This window comes from Sycon ciliatum, chromosome 2 (assembly GCF_964019385.1).
Source record: "Sycon ciliatum chromosome 2, ocSycCili1.1, whole genome shotgun sequence".
NCBI classification, from domain to species: domain Eukaryota; kingdom Metazoa; phylum Porifera; class Calcarea; order Leucosolenida; family Sycettidae; genus Sycon; species Sycon ciliatum.
This window is the reverse complement of record NC_088644.1, coordinates 46,588,260-46,613,289: the sequence shown is the minus strand read 5'-3', so window position 1 is coordinate 46,613,289 and position 25,030 is coordinate 46,588,260. Positions and strand designations below refer to the sequence as shown.

General features: G+C 48.1%; 1 protein-coding gene across 2 annotated transcripts in view; it reads left to right on the top strand.

The window, feature by feature from the left end:
* The window catches only part of LOC135810916 (fibrillin-3-like), a 128,515-nt gene extending 118,564 nt beyond the window's left edge, over positions 1-9,951 (top strand). For both annotated transcript variants that reach the window (XR_010552458.1, XM_065324305.1), the window contains one exon: positions 8,798-9,951. Coding sequence is in view for 1 of the 2 variants with exons in the window: in XM_065324305.1 (XP_065180377.1) it covers positions 8,798-9,072 (275 nt within the window). In the remaining variant the exon portion in view is untranslated. The remainder of the gene's footprint in view (positions 1-8,797) is intronic.
* The last annotated feature ends 15,079 nt before the right edge of the window (positions 9,952-25,030 follow it).

The window sequence follows — 25,030 nt, the reverse complement described above, 5'->3', positions numbered from 1 at the left end:
TACTCTGGACAATTGTCAGGTAAAACATGCGGCGGCCGGTCATGGAGACATCGCGGCGCCCGTGGCGGAATGAGGCAACCTTGCACTGTGCCTTTGCGCACACACGCTCAACCTGCTGCTCGAAGCTGAGCGACGAGTCCAATAAGAGGCCAAGGTACAGAACATGGCTGGACTCGGGGATAACGGTGCCTTTGCAGGTGATGCTGGGGATCACGTCCAGGTGCGCAGCAGGTCTTCTGAGCAGCAGTAGCTGAGACTTTTTTGGGATTCAGCACCAGTCCCCAGGTATTTGGCAGCGGAGGTAACAGTTAAGGCTTTATCCTTACATTTCACGACTGGCATGTTGCCAGTGGAACTGTTTTCGTTGCCTATGTCCTCATCTCTCTTCGTTTTGTTTTCGCTGTTTGGGCTCTCATTAATTTATCTTTGCTTGCTTGTATTGCTGAGGGAACATATGCTGGTTTGTATTCGTGGGTCCCCATGGTGCATGGGCCACGCGTACTCATCCGGCGGATAGGTGTACAAAATAATGTTGCCAGTGAGTCCCCGAGGTTGAATTACCATGACTTGGATTTGCCGGTATTCAGCAGAAGCCCAATTTCGGAGAGCCAGTCAGACAGAAGTGTCACAGCGTAGTCAAAGTCTTGCAAACAGTGTCCAGATCTGAATCAGAATATTCTAGGATAATGTCGTCCGCGAACTCCTGATTGACAACAATGCAAGGTATGACGTCGGCAATGTCACTCGTGTAAAGGACAAAGAGAAGCGGCCCAAGAACACTGCCTTGGGGCGCTCTTCTTGAGCATGGGACTGCATCAGAGAGAGCCTCAAACACCTTGACACCCTGAGAACGACCAGACAGATAGCTAGCCAACCATAACAATACCCTGCCATTGACTCCCAGGGTGAATAGTTTATTAATCAGACGTTGATGTTGGACACGGTCAAGCGCTTTTGACAGGTCATCCGCTCATCTAATCCCAAATGATGGACCCCTGAGTGCACACAAGTTATTCGTATCAAGGACAGAGAATGGAGAAAATGGTGGCACAACCTCGGCCATGACATCAAGAAGCAATCATGCATCTTCTCTGTTACCCGCGCTACCACCACACTTAAAAACTCCAGGCAGGAGAAGGAACGGCACCTTCGGGCCCGACTCACCTGCAGCTCGCTTCGCGACAAGGCATGGTTGTGCAACCTGAAAGGAGCTTGTGGTCTTGCCCGAAACTCTGACATCCCCCTCCTCCTCGACAATGCCGGGAAGGAACACATCACCAGCAAGGAGAAGGCTGACTGCTTTGGTCACTTCTTTGCTGGCAAGTGCAGCCTGGGTGACAGGGACCTACATCGTGCCTCCCTTGGAACCCCAGCGCCTGCTCACCCACATCCACCACTCACCCACGTCCACTTCTGCATCCAGAATGTTCACCACCTCCTGCGCCGTCTCGACGCATCGAAAGCCACGGGGCCGGACAGCGCCTCCCCCGTGTCCTGAAATAATGCGCTTCTGTGCTCGCACCGGTCCTGACCAAGCTTTTCTCATCGTGCTTCCGGCATGGATACCAACCTCAGGCCTGGAAGCTCGCCAATGTTGTTCCTGTGCATAAACGCTCATCTCGCTCACAGCTCAAGAACTACGGCCCCGTATCTGTCCTTAGGGTGATATCCAAGGTAATGGAGACCATTATCAACATGAAATTGCGAACTACCTCGAGGGTAACTCACTGCTAGCAGCGAATCAGTTTGGCTTAAGACGGAATCTGGGTACAGCCGACGCTCTTACTGCGCTACACCACTCCCGGGCATCCTCTATCGGACGCGGGGGCGCAGCACGCATACTTGCAATTGACATTGCTGGAGCCTTCGACAAGGTCTCTCGCGCAGGTGTCCTCTGCAAGCTACAGCAATGTGGTATCCAAGGAATCCTCCTTGCATGGCTGACATCGTACCTGTCTAACTGAAGAATACAGTGTGTTGTCAGTGGTGCAACCTCCCGTCCATACCCCATTAAGCCGGGAGTCCCACAAGGCAGGATATTGGGGCCGACCATGTTTCTCATATACATTAACGACGTATCAAAATGCCTTGCTGGGAACACGCAGCTCAAAGCCTATGCTGACAATACGACAATATACACTCTTCTCCTTAACGACCTCCCCACTGCTGCTGCATTGCTTCAGGACACCGTCAATCGTATGTCAGTCTGTCGTCTGTCAGACTGGGGCAAGGAATGGCGTGTAGCGTTTGAGCCATCGAAATCCCAGGCTATGACAGTCACGCTGCAAAGAGCGCAGCTAGCCTTGCCCTCTCTCTCCTCTTTGGAGGCAACCTTGTGCCAGAGTCATCCACAATAAAGCTCTTGGGGTGACTTTTGATGCGAAGCTGTCTTTCGCAGAGCATATCCGCGTTGTGTCTATACGTGGCAAACAGCGTTTGGGCCTCCTGCGGCGAGCTGCACCCTATCTCTCCCGAGAAGGCCGCCTCACGGTGTACAAGGGGTTTGTACGGCCCGTTTTGGAGTATGCTCCGCTCGTCTGGATGGGAGCTGCTCCCTCCCATCTTGCACGCCTAGATAGCATAAAACGCCTTGCATTGCGCATCATTGGTCCGGGGACGGAGCTCCAGAGCCTCAACGGCGATACGTTCTGGTACTGCATTCCCCTCATATGTTGTTTCCCGCATTTTACCACTGCTCCATACATTCTTATGGTAGTGTAGTGTGAACTTGAGGTGCGTAGGAATATTCTTGCTGATTCTCTATCCCCAGTATAAATTCTGGCTTCTTTTTCGTTCTTGCTCATTCCCATGTACCTACTGATGAAAATGGGTGAAAAGCTTTTAGAATTATGAAATTGACAACCTTGTTGTAATGTGTATATAAACTTTGTTCGCCTACGTCTCTATTTAAATATATATATATATATATACTCAATCTGCGGACAGAACTGTTTCGTCCTTTGTGGACTCGTCAGCGCAGCACAGAGGAAATGAGGCCGAACCTGATAGCAATGGAAATAAAAATTTCCAATCAGGCCCGAACGTACCTTGCCAGAGTGCTCAAACTGACAAGTCAGTGAGCTCTGCATAACGCAAACAGCAAAGGCACTACCCCACGCAAGAGTGCTCAACTGCTACAAGAGCAGGAGCGAAATACTCAATCTGCGGACAGAACTGTTTCGTCCTTCGTGGACTCGTCAGCGCAGCACAGAGGAAATGAGGCCGAACCTGATAGCAATGGAAATAAAAATTTCCAATCAGGCCCGAACGTACCTTGCCAGAGTGCTCAAACTGACAAGTCAGTGAGCTCTGCATAACGCAAACAGCAAAGGCACTACCCCACGCAAGAGTGCTCAACTGCTACAAGAGCAGGAGCGAAATACTCAATCTGCGGACAGAACTGTTTCGTCCTTTGTGGACTCGTCAGCGCAGCACAGAGGAAATGAGGCCGAACCTGATAGCAATGGAAATAAAAATTTCCAATCAGGCCCGAACGTACCTTGCCAGAGTGCTCAAACTGACAAGTCAGTGAGCTCTGCATAACGCAAACAGCAAAGGCACTACCCCACGCAAGAGTGCTCAACTGCTACAAGAGCAGGAGCGAAATACACAATCTGCGGACAGAACTGTTTCGTCTATTGTGGACTCGTCAGCGCAGCACAGAGGAAATGAGGCCGAACCTGATAGCAATGGAAATAAAAATTTCCAATCAGGTCCGAACGTATATATATATATATATATAGAACAATAGAAGTATTTCTTGCGTCGGCAAAAAGTGCTCAATGTCCTAAGACAGAGCGGGGTTATACACTCAGACACAAAGGATCTCCAAGTTTCTCACTGTTGCTACTCTGAGTTTCGTGCAAAAGCACTCTTCAGGCAACTTACTCTTCTCTCACATCAGTATCCTTTTACATACCAGAAAAGACGAAAAGAAGCACCCTAGGTGGGCATCACAGGTGGGGAAAAGAAGCACGCTAGCCAGTCTAGGTGGGAATCACAGGTGAAGATAAATGTGGCAAGTGTGGTAGTGTGAGCAATCGCGCAGGCCGGGTGGTGTGCATAAAGTGAAGTGTGGCAGTAGGATGCATGCACATTAGATAGCAGGAGTTCTGTATATGTGTAACAGATAGCAAGCGCAGTCTACAGTTCAGGTCACCTCCGATAGGAGGTACTTGGTGCTGTGGCGACATTTTGTGACCAGGCTGCATCTGGTGTTGAGGAGCGATGCCTTGTCACTCTTCATTATGGCGATCTTCTCCGATAGGCATAGGTTGCACCGCTTCGAGGTTCTTTTGTAGGCGCTGGATCTCTGCCTGATTCTCCACGAGATGTTGACGCCTTCACCTGCCTCTTTCAATGCCCATGCATGCTTCGACAATTCTGTGCTGTTTCTGTGTGGGGCATTCCGGAACGATGACGTGTGGTTGTTGAACCGGAGTTTGAACGGGGTTTCGGAGATGCCGATATACTTCTTCCGGCTGAGATTGGAGTCCACTGTAGCTTCGTATACTATCTCGCTGGCGTTGCAGTCCCCGTTGAGTGGGCAGTTTGCTTTGACACGGCAGTTACATCTCTTTTCTTCCGGCTGTCTGAGGACTTTCGCGTTGTGGCCCTTGATTATTGAGGCTAAGTTAGGCGAACAGCTGTAGCTGACTTTGAGCGTGTTTTTGTTAAATATTTTTCTTAGAGCAGATCAGAGAAGCTAAAGGGATACTGATGTGAGAGAAGAGTAAGTTGCCTGAAGAGTGCTTTTGCACGAAACTCAGAGTAGCAACAGTGAGAAACTTGGAGATCCTTTGTGTCTGAGTGTATATATATAATTATATATATATATATTGGGTATCACGCTCCTCGGCTTTCGCCTTGTTGAGCACTCTCAGTAGGCTGCTCTAGTGCTGCTGCATCGCGCAATGCCCCCTACATTTTGTAGTTTGAGCACTCTGGCGCTAGAGCAACGAGCTGTGCTGCTGCATCGCGCAATGCCCACTACATTTTGTAGTTTGAGCACTCTGGCGCTAGAGCGACGAGCTACCTTAATGTCTGTGGTGCCTCCTTTGCACCATGGCATTGGGTACTATACTCTATTTTCAGAAATTTTCGGTGCTCAATATTTTCGTTATGAGGGCAATAAGCTAGGCTAGGTGAACAGCAATTTTCGGTACAGTCTAGCAGTTCCCTATTGGATTATGTGTTAAGAGAGCATGTCTGAGAATACCAAAGTATGTGTGCAAGTGGATCTCTCCGATTTCGCTCAAAATTTGCAGGTAGGTTCCCTTTGGTGTGTGGATCGATTGTGCAAAGCCCTTGAAAAAGTTTCTGAAGGGAACCTTGAAATTTGCATACCCCTCAAAAATGGCCGAAATATCACATTATTTATGGGTCTAGAAACGAGTCACGCCACAGCGTATACGAACAAGCTATGAACAAAACTCCATCAAGCCAACATTGCCTCACCTTAGAAGAGTTCCTGGAGCAGTACCGCTTAGCCACGCCAGCATCCCAGAAGACGAGGTCCATCACCCCCTGACGCCACAAATGATCGTCTTGAAAATAGCCAATTTACAAGCGCTGGAAAAACAGCCAGCTACGTCCTCAATTGGCCAGAACTATACACCGGCAGATAGTAGAACACCTCTTCTAGCGCTGAGGACATGTCCCCCATCTTCCTTTTGGGGTTTTCTTGAAATAAACTTTTTTGAATTTTTCCACTCGACAATGCTGAAATACGGCCAAAGTCATACCTGCGCAGGAAACCTCGCCCCTCCGCGACGTCTCCTCAGCAATTTCTACTCCAACACTACTCCCAAGGCCGCAGAAAAAAGTGTAGTGTTGACTCTGACAAGGAAAAGCAGCGGTGATCACTTGTCACTCCCAACGACAAGCTTCTCCTTGCGCCACCAATAATTTTTTGTGCGACTGTTGATGCAAAAGTGACTGAAGGCCTGAGCGCAGTTTTTGAATTTTATTGCAAGAGGCACGGTGAAATCACGTGCCTTGTGACGCAAGAATGCCAAGTCGCGTGGCCCACGGCTCACGAGATTTCAGAGTCGCCTTTGTCAAGTGTGCTTGTTTACGCACGCCTTGAACGCCCGTTGGTCTGGAAGTGATCACAATTGTGTTGTTACTGCGCTCAAGAACACGCTGACCGTGTTGTAGGCCTACGAACCGGGACTTTCCCTGACCATGTAGGTCGAAGACCAGTGAAATGATGATGAAAATTAATCACATTCTTTATGACGTAAGAAATCTCTCATGCAGTTCACGCGACAAGTGCGTGCAGCCAGTGCTGCTCGCGTGCCAGTCAACACAAAGGGACCGAGCTAGCCGCTTTTGTCGAGCATCGACATGAAAACAAGGGACTTTTACTGTTGGGCTACGTTCGGGATTGCAGGAGGTAAGTGTGAAAGACGAAATAACTCTCCATGCTGTACGGGGCATATTGCAACGGCTTGCTGCCATTGCAACACTCCTAGGACAGTTTGTGGGGGTTCTCAGCATTTCAAGCAGGAAATGAAGCTCATCTTACCTCTGCCATCACGGTCTGTTCCGAGTAGCGTTCCAGGCACATTCGCGATCGATGGCCGCGTACCGTGATGCAGGAAGCGTCAACCTACGTCACAGAGCACGCGATCTCACCGTGCATCTTGCAATAAAATTCAAAAACTGCGCTCAGGCCTTCAGTCACTTTTGCATGAACAGTCGCACAAAAAATTATTGGTGGCGCAAGGAGAAGCTTGTCGTTTGGAGTGACAAGTGATCACCGCTGCTTTTCCTTGTCAGAGTCAACACTACACTTTGTTCTGCGGCCTTGGGAGTAGTGTTGGAGTAGAAATTGCTGAGGAGACGTCGCGGAGTGGCGAGGTTTCCTGCGCAGGTATGACTTTGGCCGTATTTCAGCATGGTCGAGTGGAAAAATTCAAAAAAGCTTATTTCAAGAAAACCCCGAAAGGAAGATGGGGGACATGTCCTCAGCGCTAGAAGAGGTGTTCTACTATCTGCCGGTGTATAGTTCTGACCAATTGAGGACGTAGCTGGCTGTTTTGCCAGCGCTTGAAAATTGGCTATTTTCAAGACGATCATTTGTGGCGTCAGGGGGTGATGGACCTCGTCTTCTGGGATGCTGGCGTGGCTAAGCGGTACTGCTCCAGGAACTCTTCTAAGGTGAGGCAATGTTGGCTTGATGGAGTTTTGTTCATAGCTTGTTCGTATACGCTGTGGTGTGACTCGTTTCTAGACCCATAAATAATGTGATATTTCGGCCATTTTTGATAAGTACAGCTGCAGTGGTGTCTTCAAATTCATTCTCCATTTTTGAGGGGTATGCAAATTTCAAGGTTCCCTTCAGAAACTTTTTCAAGGGCTTTGCACAATCGATCCACACCCCAAAGGCAACCTACCTGCAAATTTTGAGCGAAATCGGAGAGATCCACTTGCACACATACTTTGGTATTCTCAGACATGCTCTCTTAAAGTGTTTGTTCGGTGTATTAAAAGTTTAGGTGTGAAACAGACGCAACGAAAGTACTGAAAATAAAAGTACACCGAAAATTTGTGAAATTACAGTATATTATATTATTTAGTATATGGGAAGTGGTTGCGATGGCTAAACTGGTTGAGTACATGATGCAAAGGAGTCACAGCATGGCCATCATTAAAGTTTACGTTGAAGTCTCCTACTAGCACAGTTGTGGTCTGCGGTCCACTGCAGGTAGTCTCAAGGTTTGACTCCAGCCCATCCCTGGACCCTGCAGATTCACTAGGTGGTCGATAGCAGCAGCCCAGTAAGACCGTCTCATTGCCTGGGTGACCTGGTCCTACAGTCTCCAGCCACACCATCTCCAGCTCACACTCGAGGTCACGTCTTCGACTTACTTGCAAGGAAGTATGACAGTAGAAGGCAACACCGCCTCCTTGCCTGCCTTCCCGATCTTTGCGGAACACACTGAAATGAGGAATGTTTACTTCTCCGTCTGTTACATCGGCTGACATCCAAGTTTACGCAACGCCTAGGAATATAATACCAGTTGTGAAGGTGCAGCCTTCCACAGCCTTTGTTTCCCGCTTCGGAACACCAATGACGGATCCACATTTCTCCATCGCGGACGTAATGGCGGACAGTCGGGTGTCATCCGCCACACCAAATATAAGCACGGACACAACTGCTCCATCACCAAATACTATTACTAACTGTTTTCCTCCAAATTCTAACCCTCTGGACAACACCTCGTCCCTAACGGCAGTGCAGGAAGAAGAAAATCTGCAGAATCCGCACCCTCCACTCAGATCCACCTGCTTGATAATTATCATCAGGTCTTACACCATCTGACAGAAAAAGTCTGAGGAAAAAGGCATGATCCTTCGAGGACCACCCTTCATTCAGCGGAATCGAACAGATTCTAGACATCTTTAGAACAATTCTACGCGCACTTTAGTCAGTTTCGGCAGAAAAAGGGTTAGGCACATTTTACCAATGCAGATCAACTTGAAATTTTGTTTTGAGCACATTACCATACCATACCAACATTTTGAGAGAAAACAAATGTTTTGCCAAAAAGCGCCATAGGGTGGTAGTCCCTGGCTCACATCTACGAAGCGCAACCCATAAACCGTCCAACCTGGAAGGCTCATCTGCGGAAAGTTCCGATAAGAGGAAGTGATGCGCTAAGAAGATGTGCACCAGCTACATGTATGTCCCTATGCAATATAAACATGTCGAACGTTACAGGATAATGTATTCGCTAGTTCATTTCCACTTTACTTAATAATGCCTTTCTTTTTATTTCTTCCATTTCAGGGCACGAGTTGTCGATCGGTTTAGGGGGAGGTGCTGGAGTGATTTTCGTTATTATCGCAGTCATAGTCATCATCTGGTCACGACGTGAATACAAAGCTAGTCGTTCTAGAAGGGAAGACAAAACACGGAGCAAATTTCATCAAGATGTTTTCTTCTCCGACTTCAAGCAGACGACGGGTATGACGTACTTGTCCAATAATCCAGCTTACAGCACCAAACAGGAGCCTATATATGAAGAAATTGATATCCCAGATGAAATCAACACGAAGTCGTAGTAAATTGTCAACGTTAACCCTTGTTATTGACATGTTCTAAAAATCAGCATCATGAAATGTAAATGTACGTGGGGCTATTGCTCACCTCTCCACGTCTCATCATTGTCAATTCCAAGTAAACCTATGTAGTAGAATAGCAGCATTATTAGTACTAGTAGTAGTAGCCATGTTCTTCTTTTACTCTACCCCTCCCTCACTCCTTTTCACAACTACATCCTTCTTATATCATAAATGTGTGTATTGTTTTTCCGTCTGGCATGGATTTTCTCCCTTTTTTGCTAGCATAAAGTATTGTTAGTCATGCATGCCAACATTGAGCCAAATGCAATTGACACGAACCCACTCGAGTCTTACAACATTCACACATATGGAGGAGTCTGCTTTTAAAGCAAATCCGCCTTTTTAGCGCACCTACTGCTATTGGATATGTATCCAAACTCACGTGCCATACGCGGCACCCCACCTTCTGCCACTGCTGGTAATTTAAACATCACTAAGTTCTCATTTTTGCTACATGGAAATTGTGGGCACACATTATGCGAATGAGTCACCCAACTAAACCAGTCCCTGAACAGTCAGACGTGCACAATGTAGTACAGAACTGACAAGGAGTACGGAGCAACTCCACTGCAAGAAAGTGTGGAGGTTTTGTGCTAGGTTGTGCATGTACGGCTGTTCAAAGTCTTGTTTCTTTGGGAGACTCAATTGTGTAACTTGTGCCCACACATACCACGTTACAATGTTTTTCTTGGCCCACCACCCGAGTTCTTTTTCTTTTTTGTTGCACCTTTTCCCGATTTCATTTCTATGTGCATATGACACCCATGCTTTCTTGTTATTATAGCTCTACTCTCCTGAACTGTTACTATCACCTCTCTACTGTACATTGTCCATTGACCTTGTTCATTTCACTTTGGATGTGCTTCACCTGATGACAAATCTTGAACAGTATTCTAGTGAAACCGAAAACCTCCAAAATGTTCCTGAATTGCGTACTAATTTTTAGTAATGTCGCTAGGCACCGGTGGATTATGCCGGCATAATAGACCCTTTGCACAATAAGCGGTAGGGGTCGAGACAGGGCATGCTGTACGCGCGCTGCACACTTTTCATGCAACCAGCATGCATGGTTTGCTGCGAGACGTGATCAAGTTGCTTGTGACAGGTTGTGTTTTCACGGTCCCCACGCGATGTTCATGTATGTACTCCCCAGCCTTTTTCATTTTGAATTTTTTTTAATTCTGAAGGAAGAAGTTCCGAAATGCTTTCCAAGGACTACTGTTGGGTTCTTGTTTGCAGCCACCGTCATCCCGAGTCTAAGAAACCCATTTTTTTTCCATGAGTGCCCTGGTGATGCTGGCATTCCATTCTCTTGGATCCTGGCTATACGGCGAGAAGAGGGCAGCAGTTTGTTGCGACATCGTTCACAGTGTTTTGCTCGGAACGCTGTGTCGATGACGAATTTCTTCCTTCCTTTACCGAAGGCGCGGAACGCCCTGCCAAGAGACTCTGTGGCTTGCATGACCCATCCCTGTCTTCGCTATTCCAGGAAGATCGACTGCTTGCTGGCGCTGCTCGAGCTGCTGATGTTGAAGTGCAGAGAGACGCAGCCTCGTCGCTGAGGCGTGCGGAGAAAGCCATCTGAGTTCGAGCGGTGGCTGTGTGCTCGATATGGCAGACTTTCACATTATGCACATAGCCACCAAATTAAAACTCATGGACACTATCCACGGGCTTCTTCACTAGTACTACTCCGTCAGCTCCCTCTTCTGTCGTCCGCGACTTGCCCTGCGTTGGAGATGAGCAAGCCTGGTTGTTGTTGTTGTTGTTGTTGTAGAAGTTTATTTAACGTCGCACCACAAACAGGCGATTGCGCCTCCTTTGATACATGTGGACGACAGAAGGAATGAGAGAGAGGGGGGGGGACAGAAGTATGGAGAGAGGAAGGGTAGAAATAAATAAGCAATCCACCTCAGGGCTACACCAAAGCAAAAACGGAATGGGAACATACTATATACAAAAAAACTTCATACATAATTATTGCAAAACACGTTTACTATTCTTCAGTCCGCTATACCACAGAAAGCCACTAGCCGAAAAGCATTTAAACGGAGCCATGATGCGCTTTTAGCAGGGCACAGAACTGAAGGTGGCTGGGCTCGGAACGGAGATCAGGCGGGAGCTGGTTCCACAGGACTGCGCCGATGAACTGCATGGTCGCTCGACCCGCAAGACCGGGCCAGAATGGTACTCGAACGAGGTGATGTGCTGCTCCCCGAGTGCGGTCACCAGTAACTCTCACGAAGAAGCTGGTGAAGAGGGAGCTAGCTCGGGAGAACAGACAACGACGGACGAAGATGAGGAGCTTAATGTAAAACATGTCCTCCAGGGTGGTGAGGCGGAGCTGTTCAAAGATCAGGCTCGTGCGCGACCACGGTGGCAGACTGAAGAAGCCGCGGATAGTGCACTTCGTTAGACGTGTGAGGGACTCCATGTTGCCAATTTGAAGTGACGGATAAAAGGCGTTGGAAGCGTACGACAACCTACCCTGGATCATCGACCTGTAAAACAGGATCTTTGACGCCAGGGTGAGGCTTCGGCGGCTCCGCCACAGCGCACCTACTGACTTCCGCACCTGCTGGATTGTGTGATTGACGTGAGGCTCCCAGGAGAGCTGCCCATCTACCATTACGCCCAGGTACCCCGCTTGTTCCACAACTGCAAGGGCTGCGAATTCGAATGCTATCTGTGTCAGGGGCTGGGCCTCTTGGGGTAATCAATAGAGCTTGCGTTTTCTTTTGGTTCAGCATTAGTCTGCGGTCCTCCAACCACTGCGACAGGCCGGTGATGGCTGTGCTTAGAGAAGAGCACACTTGTTCGCAACTGCCCGAGGCTTCAATTGCAATGTCGTCTGCAATTTCCTGGTTTGTGACCTGCTGGGGCAAGCAGCATCGAAGGTTACGGATGTATAGTGTGAATAGGAGGGGGCCGAGGACCGGGATCCTTGCGGCACCCCTCGATTGCATGCGATGTATTCCGAGAAATTTCCGCCCACGACTACGCGTTGAAGCCGCTCACTCAGGTAACTAGTGAACCATAGGTGGACAGTACCGCCGACCCCAATGTCGGATAGCTCCTGTGCCAAGATGGTGTGTTTGAGCCTGGTGTGACACTCACTCATTCTGGGAAACAAAGGTTCATCACTCTTCCACTAGGACGCATGAAAATTGATGTTGGTCACGAAAATGTCGGTTCAGCTCCTTCTGTTGATCGCAATTCTAAAATAGTACAAGTAATAGTGATAATAATAGCGCGGGCTTGCGACTAGTTGGTTTGGAGGTGACAGCGCTGCGAATGACCGAGGGTCCTCGACGTCTGACTCACCGTCCAGGAGCGACACTGACTCACACTGCTATCTGGTGTTCACGAGGTGTTTGTCGCGCTGGAAATGGAGCGTCTCTGTAAGTTTGTACCCCTGGTGGTGTTTGTGCCTGGAGAGCACTATATAAGTGGTGCTCTTCAGGCACAATCTTCCTCAGCCTACTCAAGCTCAACTGTTGAGGGGTGAATTCCCTGAAACACTGTGTATTGAGCAGGGAGTGGTGCTTTCTTGCAGGTTTGCCGAGTCGAAGGTTCGATGGACTTCTTGTGTGCTCTGCATGGCAGTCGTGAGTCAGTCAAGTGTTAAGTAAAGTCGGCGGAATAGCGCGAGCTCCGGTGTGGGGAGCAAACACTTTCTTAATAATAATAATAATTGTTTTTCGGTCATTACCAGTGCGCTCATTGCTAGAGGACCATCACCCATTGCTATATTTAGACGTGGTCATTCCGATGCTTCGGGAATACTTGCTCTAGGTTAAAATATGGAAAATAATGAGGGGCTTTTTATACCATAACTCGACAAATGGTGACATTTCGGAAATGATGGTGGGCTGTCTGCAAATAATCAGGGGTCACACACGTCCAACTGACGGGCATTCTTTCGATGTTTGTTCCACTGGATGACTTTTCATGCATGAAGACATTCTTGTACTTCGAAGTATAATTATTATGTTCCGAGCCGACAAGAATAGCAAGTTGTTGAGTCGAAGCGCAAGTATGGCTGTGTGGGTTGTGTAGATTCATCGGTGTTCCCTGTTCATCACACACAGAGCTGCAGCAGTCTTTAGTAGCCCGGAACGTCATGTACCTGGCATGCATTATAAATGTATGACCACCGTCAGCCCTTGTACAATATTAACAGGGAAGCCATGCAAGCATTTGGGTGCCATCTTGGCCTTGGGTCAGTCGTAGTTCAACTACAGTCGTAGTTCAACTACTTCAGTACAATAATGCTTTAGTCTGGTTCATTTGGAACCGTGATGCAATAGTCTGTACTTGACAGCATCTGTGATTTCGTCAATAGCACATCTTTGGTAGGCCGTGTAAGGGATGTCAAGTGTAGTTGCTCTGCACGTTTCACGATGGCATGCAGGTTGTACGAAGGCATGTTGCTGACAAGTGACAGAACTCTCTTGGCTTTCCTCCAGTACATGAAGGTAAGTAGCAGAGCACTAAGACGTATACAGTCATTGAAGAAACTTAGAATATCAGCTGATTCTACCCTAAACAGGTGTAGGTGGGCCTTGAGAACAGCACTTGGAGCACTTTGCGAGTATTGGTAGCAGCGGCGTGCTGCTTGTTGCATTAACACGACAGGTATATTGTGTCGTGCAATCTGGTTAGAGATAGATATGATGACCGCATGACATTTTAGATAACGAATGTGATGTTAAACCTGTCTATAGCAGGTCTCTTGCCGACCACCTGTGAGCCATTCCTCATGTATATTACACGCCCGTCTTCTTTTCACACATGATCCATTGACGCACTTGCATTGTTACACCTGAGCACAGTAGTCTTTTGTGAGTAATTTTGGCGTAGTCGAAATAGAACAAGCACGCGTACGCTGATGCAGCAGCCAGCGCCCGGAAGGGTGCTCAGGCCAGTCAGGGCCAGGCCCAGGGGGCACTGGATTACACAGTGGGTGCAAATTCAGAACCAACAGTGATTACAAGCCAGTCAGCAAGAAGTACAGCTTCAGCACCTGAAATTGGGACACCTCAAGTTTCTTCACCTAGTCAGGAATCAGCCAAACCAGACCAGCCTAACAAGGAGCTGGGAACTGCTCACTGCCCTCCAGATGACAAGGGAGGCTTTATGGTGGCCAAAGGACGGAAAACCTTCAGAGTGCCAAAAAGCTTGTTGACTTTTCAGGAAATGAGCTACTGACCGAATCGGACATGGAACAGGAGGACATGGGTAACAACGAGAGCAACGATTGGCATATGACAGTTGGCGAACTCACCATATCGTATTATATCATGACCAGTGTAGCTTTTTTAAATGTCTGTAGCCTTAGGAGAAAAGTAGCAGGAATTGAAGACTTTATCTCGACCCGTGGAGTACACATCCTAGGCGTTGCGGAAACTTGGCTGTCAGCCGATGTAACAGACAGAGAAGTAAACATTCCTCATTTCAATGTGTTCCGCAAAGATCGGGAAGGCAGGCAAGGAGGCGGTGTTGCCTTCTACTGTCAAACGTCCTTGCAAGTCCGTGGACGACGTGACCTCAAGTGTGAGCTGGAGATTCTAGTCCCAGGTCGACCAGGCAATGAGACGGTCTTACTGGGCTGCTGCTATCGACCACCTAGTGAATCTGCGGGCTACTGAGATGGGCTGGAGTCAAACCTAGAGATTGGCTGCAGTGGACCGCAGACCACAACTGTGCTAGTAGGAGACTTCAACGTAAACTTTAATGATGCCCATGCTGTGACTCCTTTGCATCATGTACTCAACCAGTTTAACCTTCGCAACCACGTCACATCTCCTGCCCGAGTGACCAGCAGTACTGCCACACCACTGGATCTATTCTTGTCTACCACCCCGATCCAGGGTGTTTGCAAGACTATTTTTATATTTTATTTTTTATATTTTTCTATTTCACTCCACTCGTGGTTCATGATCAATTGGCACGCAAAGTGCTAGAGAGGGGTGATAGCCAACCACGGCTAGAAAAGGAAAGAAAGAAATATAAAAAAGAGAGGAAAGAAGGATAGACAAGAATCCAGCAATGAGATCCTATCGTACTACATTATGCGATCGGAGTGCATTTTTAAAGCTGGAAAGACATTTTGATGTCTTAACATGCTGGGGAAGTTGCAGCCAAAGGCTGTAGGACAAAAACAGAGGAGAGTTGGTAAATGGGGCTGAATTAGCACGGGGAAGTGAGAGACTATTACGAGTGGACCGGGACAGAGAAAACCAATTGAATACAGAGAGATGAATGAGAAGTTTACCCAGGCGAATTCTGTGGGTCAAAACGAAAAGCTGCTGTTTGCGATTATCTTGCAGTGGCTGAGTATTGCTGATACAATAGAGCTCAAGACTAGGAAATAAACGCTGCTTGTTGAACAATATTTTAAGAAGAGATTTATGTTGGATTTCAAGTTTGTTCACAAGATGTTGACTTAGACTACACCAAGACTGACATGCATACTGGAAAATAGGTAATAAATACGAGCGATAAAACATAGAATGGCATGTATTTGGCAAATGAGAACGATGAGGATATAGTATGCCGAGAACACTACTAGTTTTCTTGCAAATATAGTCTACATTTGGAGCCCATGCTAGACAGTCGTCAATAAATATACCAAGGTGCTTATGTTCATGGACAATTTCTATGGTCGATGAGCTGCCAGGGCATGATAAAGACACATTACAGAACTGATCACTAGCACCGCTACAGAAGAACATCACTTTGGTCTTACTAGTGTTCGGTCTCAGCTTCCAAGTCGACATCCAAGAAATGGTGGAGTTTATCTTTTTCTGGAGGTCATTGACTAGCAATTGCTTGCAACTACTTGAAGCGGAAACTGTGGTGTCATTGGCGAACAGTGAAACATTAGGGACAGACAGCGGTAGATCAGTGACGTAGACTAAAAAGAATAGTGGCCCCAGGATTGACCCCTGTGGCACACCAGAATTAATTGCCTGGGGAGACGAGAGGGTGTTGCCGACGCGTACAGCCTGTAACCTGTCAGTTAGGTAGCTTTCAAAGAAACAAAGCAGGTTGCCACCAATGCCATAGGCACCCAACTTGGCAATCAGGCCTCTATGCCAAACAGTGTCAAAAGCTTTCGCCAGGTCAAAGAAGCACATACCAGTATGTTCTTTCAAATGTCGGGACTGCATGGTGTTTTGGATTAGGTGGACTAGGTGCAGAGCTGTGGAGTCCCCTCGCCGGAAACCAGACTGCATGGTATGCAAGTACGGGGACAAGGGTCAATATAGCCGATCGTACACAATGCGCTCAAACAGCTTTGAAATACAGCACAGTAGGGAGATGGGTCTGTAGTTCGTTGCATCCGACCGGCAGCCTTTGCGCTTATAAATTGGGACCACTTATGCGTATTTCCATGCGGAGGGAAAGATTCTAGACGATAGAGAGCAGCGATAACGGATATGCTAGGCTGTCTTGGAGGTGTTTCAGGATTTCGTTTGGTATACCATCGTAACCAGGAGACTTCTTATTGGGGAGACTGCGTATGTATCTGGTTACAGTACGGGATGAAATCGCCAGCGATGTAAACGTTGACTCTACAGGCATTTCGTGGATCGGAGGAACTAACCATTCAGGTCTATCCTTAACGCAGAAGCTGGTAAACTGCTCATTCAGAGCAGCCGCAATATCAAGAGGCGCAGTGGCGGAACTTTGGTCAGACCGTGTGATTGCTGTTGGACTAGAGCCCAATGACGATGCTGATTTACGAAGACTTCTTATAAATGAGTGAAGTGATGGACGCTGGCTGTCGGTGAGAGAAGTAGTAATGGACTGGATGTATTCTTTATGGGCTACACGTGATAACGCTTTTGCTATATTCCGCTGACGTTTGTACTGCGTTGCATTGGACGGGGTAGAGTAATTTTTATAGATGCTGTTGACGTCATGCTTTCTCTTAATGCCTGCCCTGAGCACTGGTATCATCCATGGTGGATCCTGGCGTGAAGGGCGGCTTCGGTTTCTGGTGGTTGACTGGTGATCGCGGTGAGAAGAGCAGAGTGAGAGAGACAATTCGAGGACAGACGAGAAGTTAGAAACGGCTGTATCAATATCAAGGCCGCATAAAAAGTCACTCCAGTGAGTTGCGGCAATTTCAGCATTGACGCCTTCCCATTGCGATTGAGTGAGCAAGTGATGGCTGAAACGAGGCGGTGCAGTGTCAGATGTGGACTCTCGAGACTGTGCTATGTCTTTAGCTATGGAGAGCCTGCCGAGGACTATTAAGTGATCGGAGGCACCCAGGGGGCTCAGGGATTCAATGGATGTGAACCTCTCGGGAATGTTTGTGGCGACCAGGTCCAGGCAGCCACGGGGCCCATTGGATGTAAGATGGGTGGGCAACGTAACAAGTTGAGACAGTGCTATGGAGCGAAAAAGGTTACACAAGGCAGAGCCTGTAGCAGATGTTGAGTCGGAGCCACACCAGCTCTGGCAATGGGCATGAAAATCACCAGTTACAATGGTAGATGATGGAGCAGGTAGCTTAATGAGAGCAGTCCGCAGAGTGTCTACAAAATATTGTAGGTCAGCAGCGTGCTGGTTAGGGGGTCTATACAAGCAGGCAAACGACAGTGGTTGGGATGAACCTATGGGGGTAGCTTCAACAGCAATTGCTTCAAAGTTCTGTTGGCGAAATAAGTGAATCTCTCTCACTTTACTGAAGGCGGTAGTGAGCACCAGGATGGCAACACCCCCATAGCCTCTGAATGGGTCAGGGTTAGAGGGAGTTTGCGGTCGGTCACGGCGGAATACTGCATAGTTCGGCAAGTGTAAGGTATGGTTGGTGGTGAGCCAAGTTTCGGTGATGCAGATAATGTCAGGCTTCTTGGAATTACAAAGGATGGAGAGTTCCCCGAGTTTGTTGTTTAGTGAGCGTGCATTTATCACCGCAACAGACACGTGGGAAGAAGATTGAGTAGAATGGTTAGAGGAGCTGGAGATAGGATAGATTGGCTGTGCAAAAACATTAAGTGTAGAGTCCAGGCTCGATGAAACGGTTGAAGTAGTTGGAGGGTGTGGGTTGAAGGGGAGAGCGTTGGGATTTAGGATGCATGTACTGCCCATTTTCGTACACTGTCAGAGGAGAAGCGCCATTCGCGAACACGTACGGAGGCAGGTCAGAAATCATCACGTTGGACCGTGGTGAAGTGCTCTTCAGGAATCACAACATGGGCATAAGCCAGTCCAAGATAGCGTGTTTCAGCCACGGAGCATTTGATGATGTGAACATCTTTGTTTGCGCACCACTTAGCTATTGCCTCAGCATGGCAGCCGCTGTCTATGTTGCTGACGTGGAGCGCTGTGGACCTTACACGGGAACCACCGCGTAGGAGACCCTGTGTTGACTTCGTTGTCTTGTGGAAGTATGATGTGACTGAACTGTGCCTGTACGGTGGGGGTGTTTGGTCAGCTGGACGTTGGAATGATGGCGGTTGAGTACTACGGTGTGGCAGGCTCATCAGTTGGGCGCTGTAGAGCGGACGAGTGTTTGTGAGCCTCTGTTCAAACTGTACGGGTGCGTTGGGATTCAAATGCTGCTGCTGTGAACGTGGGGCTGGTGCTACGGTGGAATTCAAATGCTGTGGATCGGACTCGTACATGTAGGTTCATGGTGATCAAAAGGCATACCGGTAGGTTGGGTGGGCGGGATAGGTTCGTGGGTTTGTGATTTTAAACTAACGTCTGCTAGCTGGCAACGGAGAGACTCAACTTCCGCTTTCAGGTCTACAATGGCGGACAGCTGGCGAACTAGTTCCTGCACTGTCTTGGCCAACTCATCAATGCCAGCACTTGCTTGACTATTACTACTAGTATGTACATCTTTTGCCGACAAATGCGTTAGCCCCATGGGTGATCTCACCTATGGGGTACATGCGAGCTGTTATTATTATTATTATTATTATTACTCAATCTGCGGACAGCATGCTGTTTCGTTCTTTTTGAACTCATCAGCGCAGCACAGAGAAATGAGGCCGAACCTGATAGCAATGGAAATAAAAATTTCCAATCAGGCCCGAACGTACCTTGCCAGAGTGCTCAAACTGACAAGTCAGTGAGCTCTGCATAACGCAAACAGCAAAGGCACTACCCCACGCAAGAGTGCTCAACTGCTACAAGAGCAGGAGCGAAATACTCAATCTGCGGACAGCATGCTGTTTCGTTCTTTTTGAACTCATCAGCGCAGCACAGAGAAATGAGGCCGAATATATACTCAATCTGCGGACAGAACTGTTTCGTCCTTTGTGGACTCGTCAGCGCAGCACAGAGGAAATGAGGCCGAACCTGATAGCAATGGAAATAAAAATTTCCAATCAGGCCCGAACGTACCTTGCCAGAGTGCTCAAATGGCAAAGTCAGTGAGCTCTGCATAACGCAAACAGCAAAGGCACTACCCCACGCAAGAGTGCTCAACTGCTACAAGAGCAGGAGCGAAATACTCAATCTGCGGACAGCATGCTGTTTCGTTCTTTTTGAACTCATCAGCGCAGCACAGCGAAATGAGGCCGAACCTGATAGCAATGGAAATAAAAATTTCCAATCAGGCCCGAACGTACCTTGCCAGAGTACTCAAACTGACAAGTCAGTGAGCTCTGCACAACGCAAACAGCAAAGGCACTACCCCACGCAAGAGTGCTCAACTGCTACAAGAGCAGGAGCGAAATACTCAATCTGCGGACAGCATGCTGTTTCGTTCTTTTTGAACTCATCAGCGCAGCACAGCGAAATGAGGCCGAACCTGATAGCAATGGAAATAAAAATTTCCAATCAGGCCCGAACGTACCTTGCCAGAGTATTATTATTATTATGTACATGTGACTGACCTGCATTACCGATTCCGTGTTGGCGTAGCAGGCGGCCTATGGCAGCACGGTTCATTTTGCTGGTGACCGAGATTTCATTTTTCTTGGCCAGGTCACGAAGTTCGTCAAAGCCGAGGATGACAAGGTGGGCATTAGATAGATCCTCAGACAACTATGTCCACTACTTCAGAATTACCATACGTGGAAACTAGTGGAAAACAACAGCTTAGTCATGCTCTGAAAGTCCGATTAATGAGGAGCAACGGGATTTGCATCCATGCAGTTCGGAACTACTACTGTTTCGCGAACGGCTGTGATTGGCTGAGAGAACATGAACACGACTGTTTTGATTGGATTTCTGACAAGAACATGCACTTCGATCTTCCTGTCGCGCTTCAAAGCACGCCTCTCAACCTTCTCGAGCACGAGCCGAGTCTATAGTCTATACATTTGGATATCAGTGACCACTCTGCAATACTTGCCAGGCTGCCAAGTTCAGCAAGTCACCACTTGAAGGGACAGCATCTGCGCAAGACTCGCTGTTTGCCCAAAGTGAATTGGAATATGTTTACATGTGACCTGGAGAAAACGCTAACTACCTGTGACTCTGTCTGTGTGGATGTGCTTGCGTTGTCACTCACTGCGGGAATCCAGACCACTCTAGACAAACATGCTCCACTTCGGGAACAGCGCCGCAAATCTCGACGTCATTGCGCCTGGATTACAGATGAGTTAGTGGCAAGTGTTCGTGAACGGAACAGGGCGCATCGGCTCTGGCTCCGAGACAAAACCGATCAGAACCTTAAAGAACCACACCGATCAGCTCGCTCCAAAGCACGGAAGTTGGACAGGAGTCTCCGCAACGTGTACTTCACTAAGAGATGTGATACATCAGATCATCGGCAACTTTGGGCTGTCATGAACGATGTCACAGGCCAACAGAAGACACGGAAAGAACCTGAAGCGTCGCTTGAGTCACTCAGTAAATTGTTTGGAGACATTGTGCATGACCCTATAGTAGTATAAGTAGTAGTAGTATTAATTATTAGACTAGGGGAGTCCCAACAGGCATGGCCTTGTTACAGGGAACCCTAGGTGAATCTTTGCAAGGTGAGCAAAGGTACCAGCAGATTGTGCCTGACGACAGTTTGGAGGAAGAGTGTTCCACCGACCTTCCGCCAGAAAAGAAACTGAGCGCAGTCCATACCCAATATGTACAGTAGGTAATACTAAGGCAGCTGCATCCTGGCCACGAGTACGAGCATTTGTGTGCGAGCCAACTGAACGCAGGAGAAACAGTGACTGAAGGAGGGGCTAACAGTTGATGACAAGCAGCGATAGACCACAACGTATAGTTTCAATTTAACTCTCTGCTCAAACAAATACAGATGACACTGTTGTAAAACTAATGCAGTTGGGGTCATTCTATCTAAACCAAATGCCATCTTTATCGCAATATGGCTGACCGTTACAAGCCTGTTATATAGGGTAGTTTTCAAACAGTGCACATACGCATTACTTGCATATTCTAGAGTAGACTGTATAATTGACAAGTAGAAAGTTCTCCGAGCTGTAGCTGATAAATTGCGACGGCCATGAGCAAAACAGGTTAGTTTAGCGAAGACCGCTGAACACACCTTTTCTACTTGTGGGCGGAACGTTAGATGCTCATCGATTAGTATACCGAGGTATTTCACAGTAGAGACAGGGGAAATGACAATACCTTTACAGGGCTGGGCTCAGTGCAGGCAGGGCAGGACGCCGTATCAACATGAACTGTGTTTTATTGGGGTTGAGCAGAAGGCCTTTCTCATCAAGGTATGGCTCTAGCAACCGCATACTATCCTGCAAGCGTAGCATAATTGTAGCCACATCGGAGCCGAATACGTAGAACGCAATATCATCAGCGTACAGCTGCACGACACTCTGGTGAAATATATCGAGTACCCGGCGAATGTAGACGCAAAAACTACTCTGCATTGGTCACCGTTGTCAAGTGCTCTGTTCTATCTGTCTATGCAAAGTGTCAGGGCATCCTCACAGCTATCGTGTGTGAGCGGTACGCAAATTGTTCAGCTGGTATGGCTGACAGGTCTGGATTCTGGGTGAAATACGAAGTGACTTGCTTGTGGACAACCTTCTCTAGGATCTTGGCAGCGATAGGCAACAGTGAGATTGGCCTGTAGTTGGTGGCTGAGATCTTATCACCAGATTTGTAAACAGGGCAGACATGGGCATGTTTGTAGGCAGCAGGAAAGATGCCAGAGCGAAGGGACTGGTTGACGATAACAGTTAGCGGATACTTGTTTGTTTGTTTGTATTCTTTATTTAGAGTGGGAAGTCCAAAACAGGCCCTAGCCTAATAACAATGGTCCCACTAGTGAGGGAATGCTGTATATCTGTGCATAAGGATCAGTGAGTGTAACAGCAACTTGTAGGGAAAGAAAAAGAGAGAAGAAAAACAACTCAAAACAGGAGTTGCGACTTGCATAGGGAGAAAATAACGTAAAGAGCAGTGCATACAGCATTTGTAAAAAGGCTTATTTATCTGGTAAGCAAAAATCCAAGAGCCATTGACTTAAAGCGATTGCGTTTTCTTTCTTGCCTGACCGCAGCGGGGAGCCGGTTCCATAAGATGGTCCCAGCATAGGTAACACGTTTGGCAAGATATGCAGTTGGGCTGGCTGGGACAATCAGTAAATTGCTGTGCCCACTACGAGTTTGAGTGGAATTACTGCGGCTGAAAAAGTTAGCGAACAACATGCTGATGTTAGAGGAGTCATGGAGACAACGCCGGATAAAAACCAGAAGGTGCATGTTGGCGTATGTGGTCAATGTTTGGATGTTCATGCGTGTAAGATTATTGCTTGTGGGCGTCCCGGGACGTACCCGACAGACTGTGCGTACAGCACGCTTGAAAAGCCCATGAAGCCGTCTACTTTGATACGCCGTGAGAAATGGTAAGTAAGCAGAAGCGGCATACATAAAGTGTGATAAAATGAAAGAACGAAAATAGGCTATGCGACATTGAAAAGGCAGGAATGTAACGTATCGTCTGAGCACGCCAACTTTCGACGCGACGCCCATGCGACGTGGTCGACCATTGTGTTCCAGCTCATGTCCGCATAAAAGTGGAGACCTAAATATTTTGCAGAGCGAACAGTTGGCAGAGGCAGTTCATTACATTGCACTTGCAAGTCAAATGTTTGAGATCGTACTGGCGATATCGACATGATCTGTGTCTTCGTTTCATTCAAGATGAGACCGCGGTTCCTAAGCCAGTCGGCGAGGTGCTGGACAGCACTTGAGAGATTTTGGGACACCTCATCCGTGCTCATGCTGCTGGATCTAATTGAGATATCGTCCGCAAACTGCAGGGTCGCAACGTTGTAAGGGAACAGCTCTTTCGCAATGTCACGGACGTAGAGAACAAACAACAGGGGCCTGAGAACTGACCCCTGTGGTACTCCGGAGAAGCTGGCGTATGGTGAGCGCTGTACCTGACCGACTTTGACAGACTGTGTCCGATCTGAGAGGTAGTCTGCAAGCCATTGCAGCACCGTTCCACCAATTCCGACCTCGAATAGGTCCTGAATAAGGGTTTGGTGCTTCACCTTATCAAATGCTTTTGACATATCTACGACAGCAATCCCCGTAAAGTACTTTTTGGTCTGGGCTTGGCATATGCCCTCAACGGCTAATACAAGGGCATCACGTGTGGAATGATGTGAACGATAGCCGAACTGGGTTGGTGGAAATAGACCATGTCGGCACAAACGGGTCTGTGATTCTTTGCTATGCTGGGATCACCACCTTTAAACAGAGGTGAAATGCTGGCCACCTTCATAGGAGCTGAGAAATGCCCCTCCCTCATGGATTTGTTGAACAGTAAGGCCAATGACGGCGCAAGAACATCTGCATGAGCTCGAAGAAGGGCTGCAGGGATGCCGTCACTGCCAGTTGCCTTCGTCGGATTCTGTTGCTCTAAAAGCTTCCGGACTCTTGCATAGGTACAGGAACAAATTCCTCAAAACTCGTTGCCGTTCGTGGCGCTTGGGGTAGGTGAAGATGAACTGGGCGGCTGGGATCTTCCACGATCTTGGCGAAAGCACTTCGAATTGCCTCAGCTGAGCACTGAAGCGGTGCCGATTTTCTTTGTTTCCCCGTCAACTGGTTGATGATTCGCCAGGTTTGTTTTACATCACAAGTCGCAAGCTGAAATTTTGTACTGTAGTACGCTTCTTTCAATTTCCGGTTACAGGTAGTGGCCTCCCTTCTCGCCGCTTTGAATGTGGCGTACCTTTGCTCAGATCTGTCTGACAGCCACCTTCTTTGAAGCCGGTTGCGCTTACTCAAAAGGTGCAAGAGCTGGCTGTCCATCCACGGTACCGATTGTCGCCTGTACTGCTTTCAAGATCTAAGAGAGGCATGAGTGTCAAGCACCTGCAGGAAGCGATTATTCCACTCCGTCAACATGTCTGTTGGGCTGCCTTCGATGCTGCAAAAATTCTGCTGAATCAAGTCAGCTTTGAAGCGTTCATGATTGATCCTTCGGTAGTTCCGGCCCAACATTGATGTCTCGGGACTCCTTGTCGGGTCAAGGTAGAATTCACTTATGACCGCTGCATGGTTGCTGAAAGCCACGGGATGGATCGTTGCCACATTGTGCTGGTCAACTGAATCTCTGCAGGATTTCAGGATGCAGGACGGAATATCATCGGAGCCGGTGGCTTTGTTGGATACCAGAGATTCAAGCAACTTGGAGATGGTCTCGATGCTGACGGTATCAAACTCCAAAAGAGTAGTGCTATTTGGGTCTGCAACGGGTAGGGGCAGCTCGACTGGTCTGGCAGGGTCATGGACGATCTCGGCGAAGGCAGTTGTCAGATCGGCGAGTGTGGCTGCTGGGGCAGCCCTCACTGCTGTTCTACCAGACAAGCTATTGATAATGGCCCATTGGCCTCGTGGGTCATGGTGACGATTTTTGAACTCTCAGATGTAATACTGTGACTTCAGCTGCCTGTTGAGGAGAGTGCCTTCTCGCCGTATTGCAC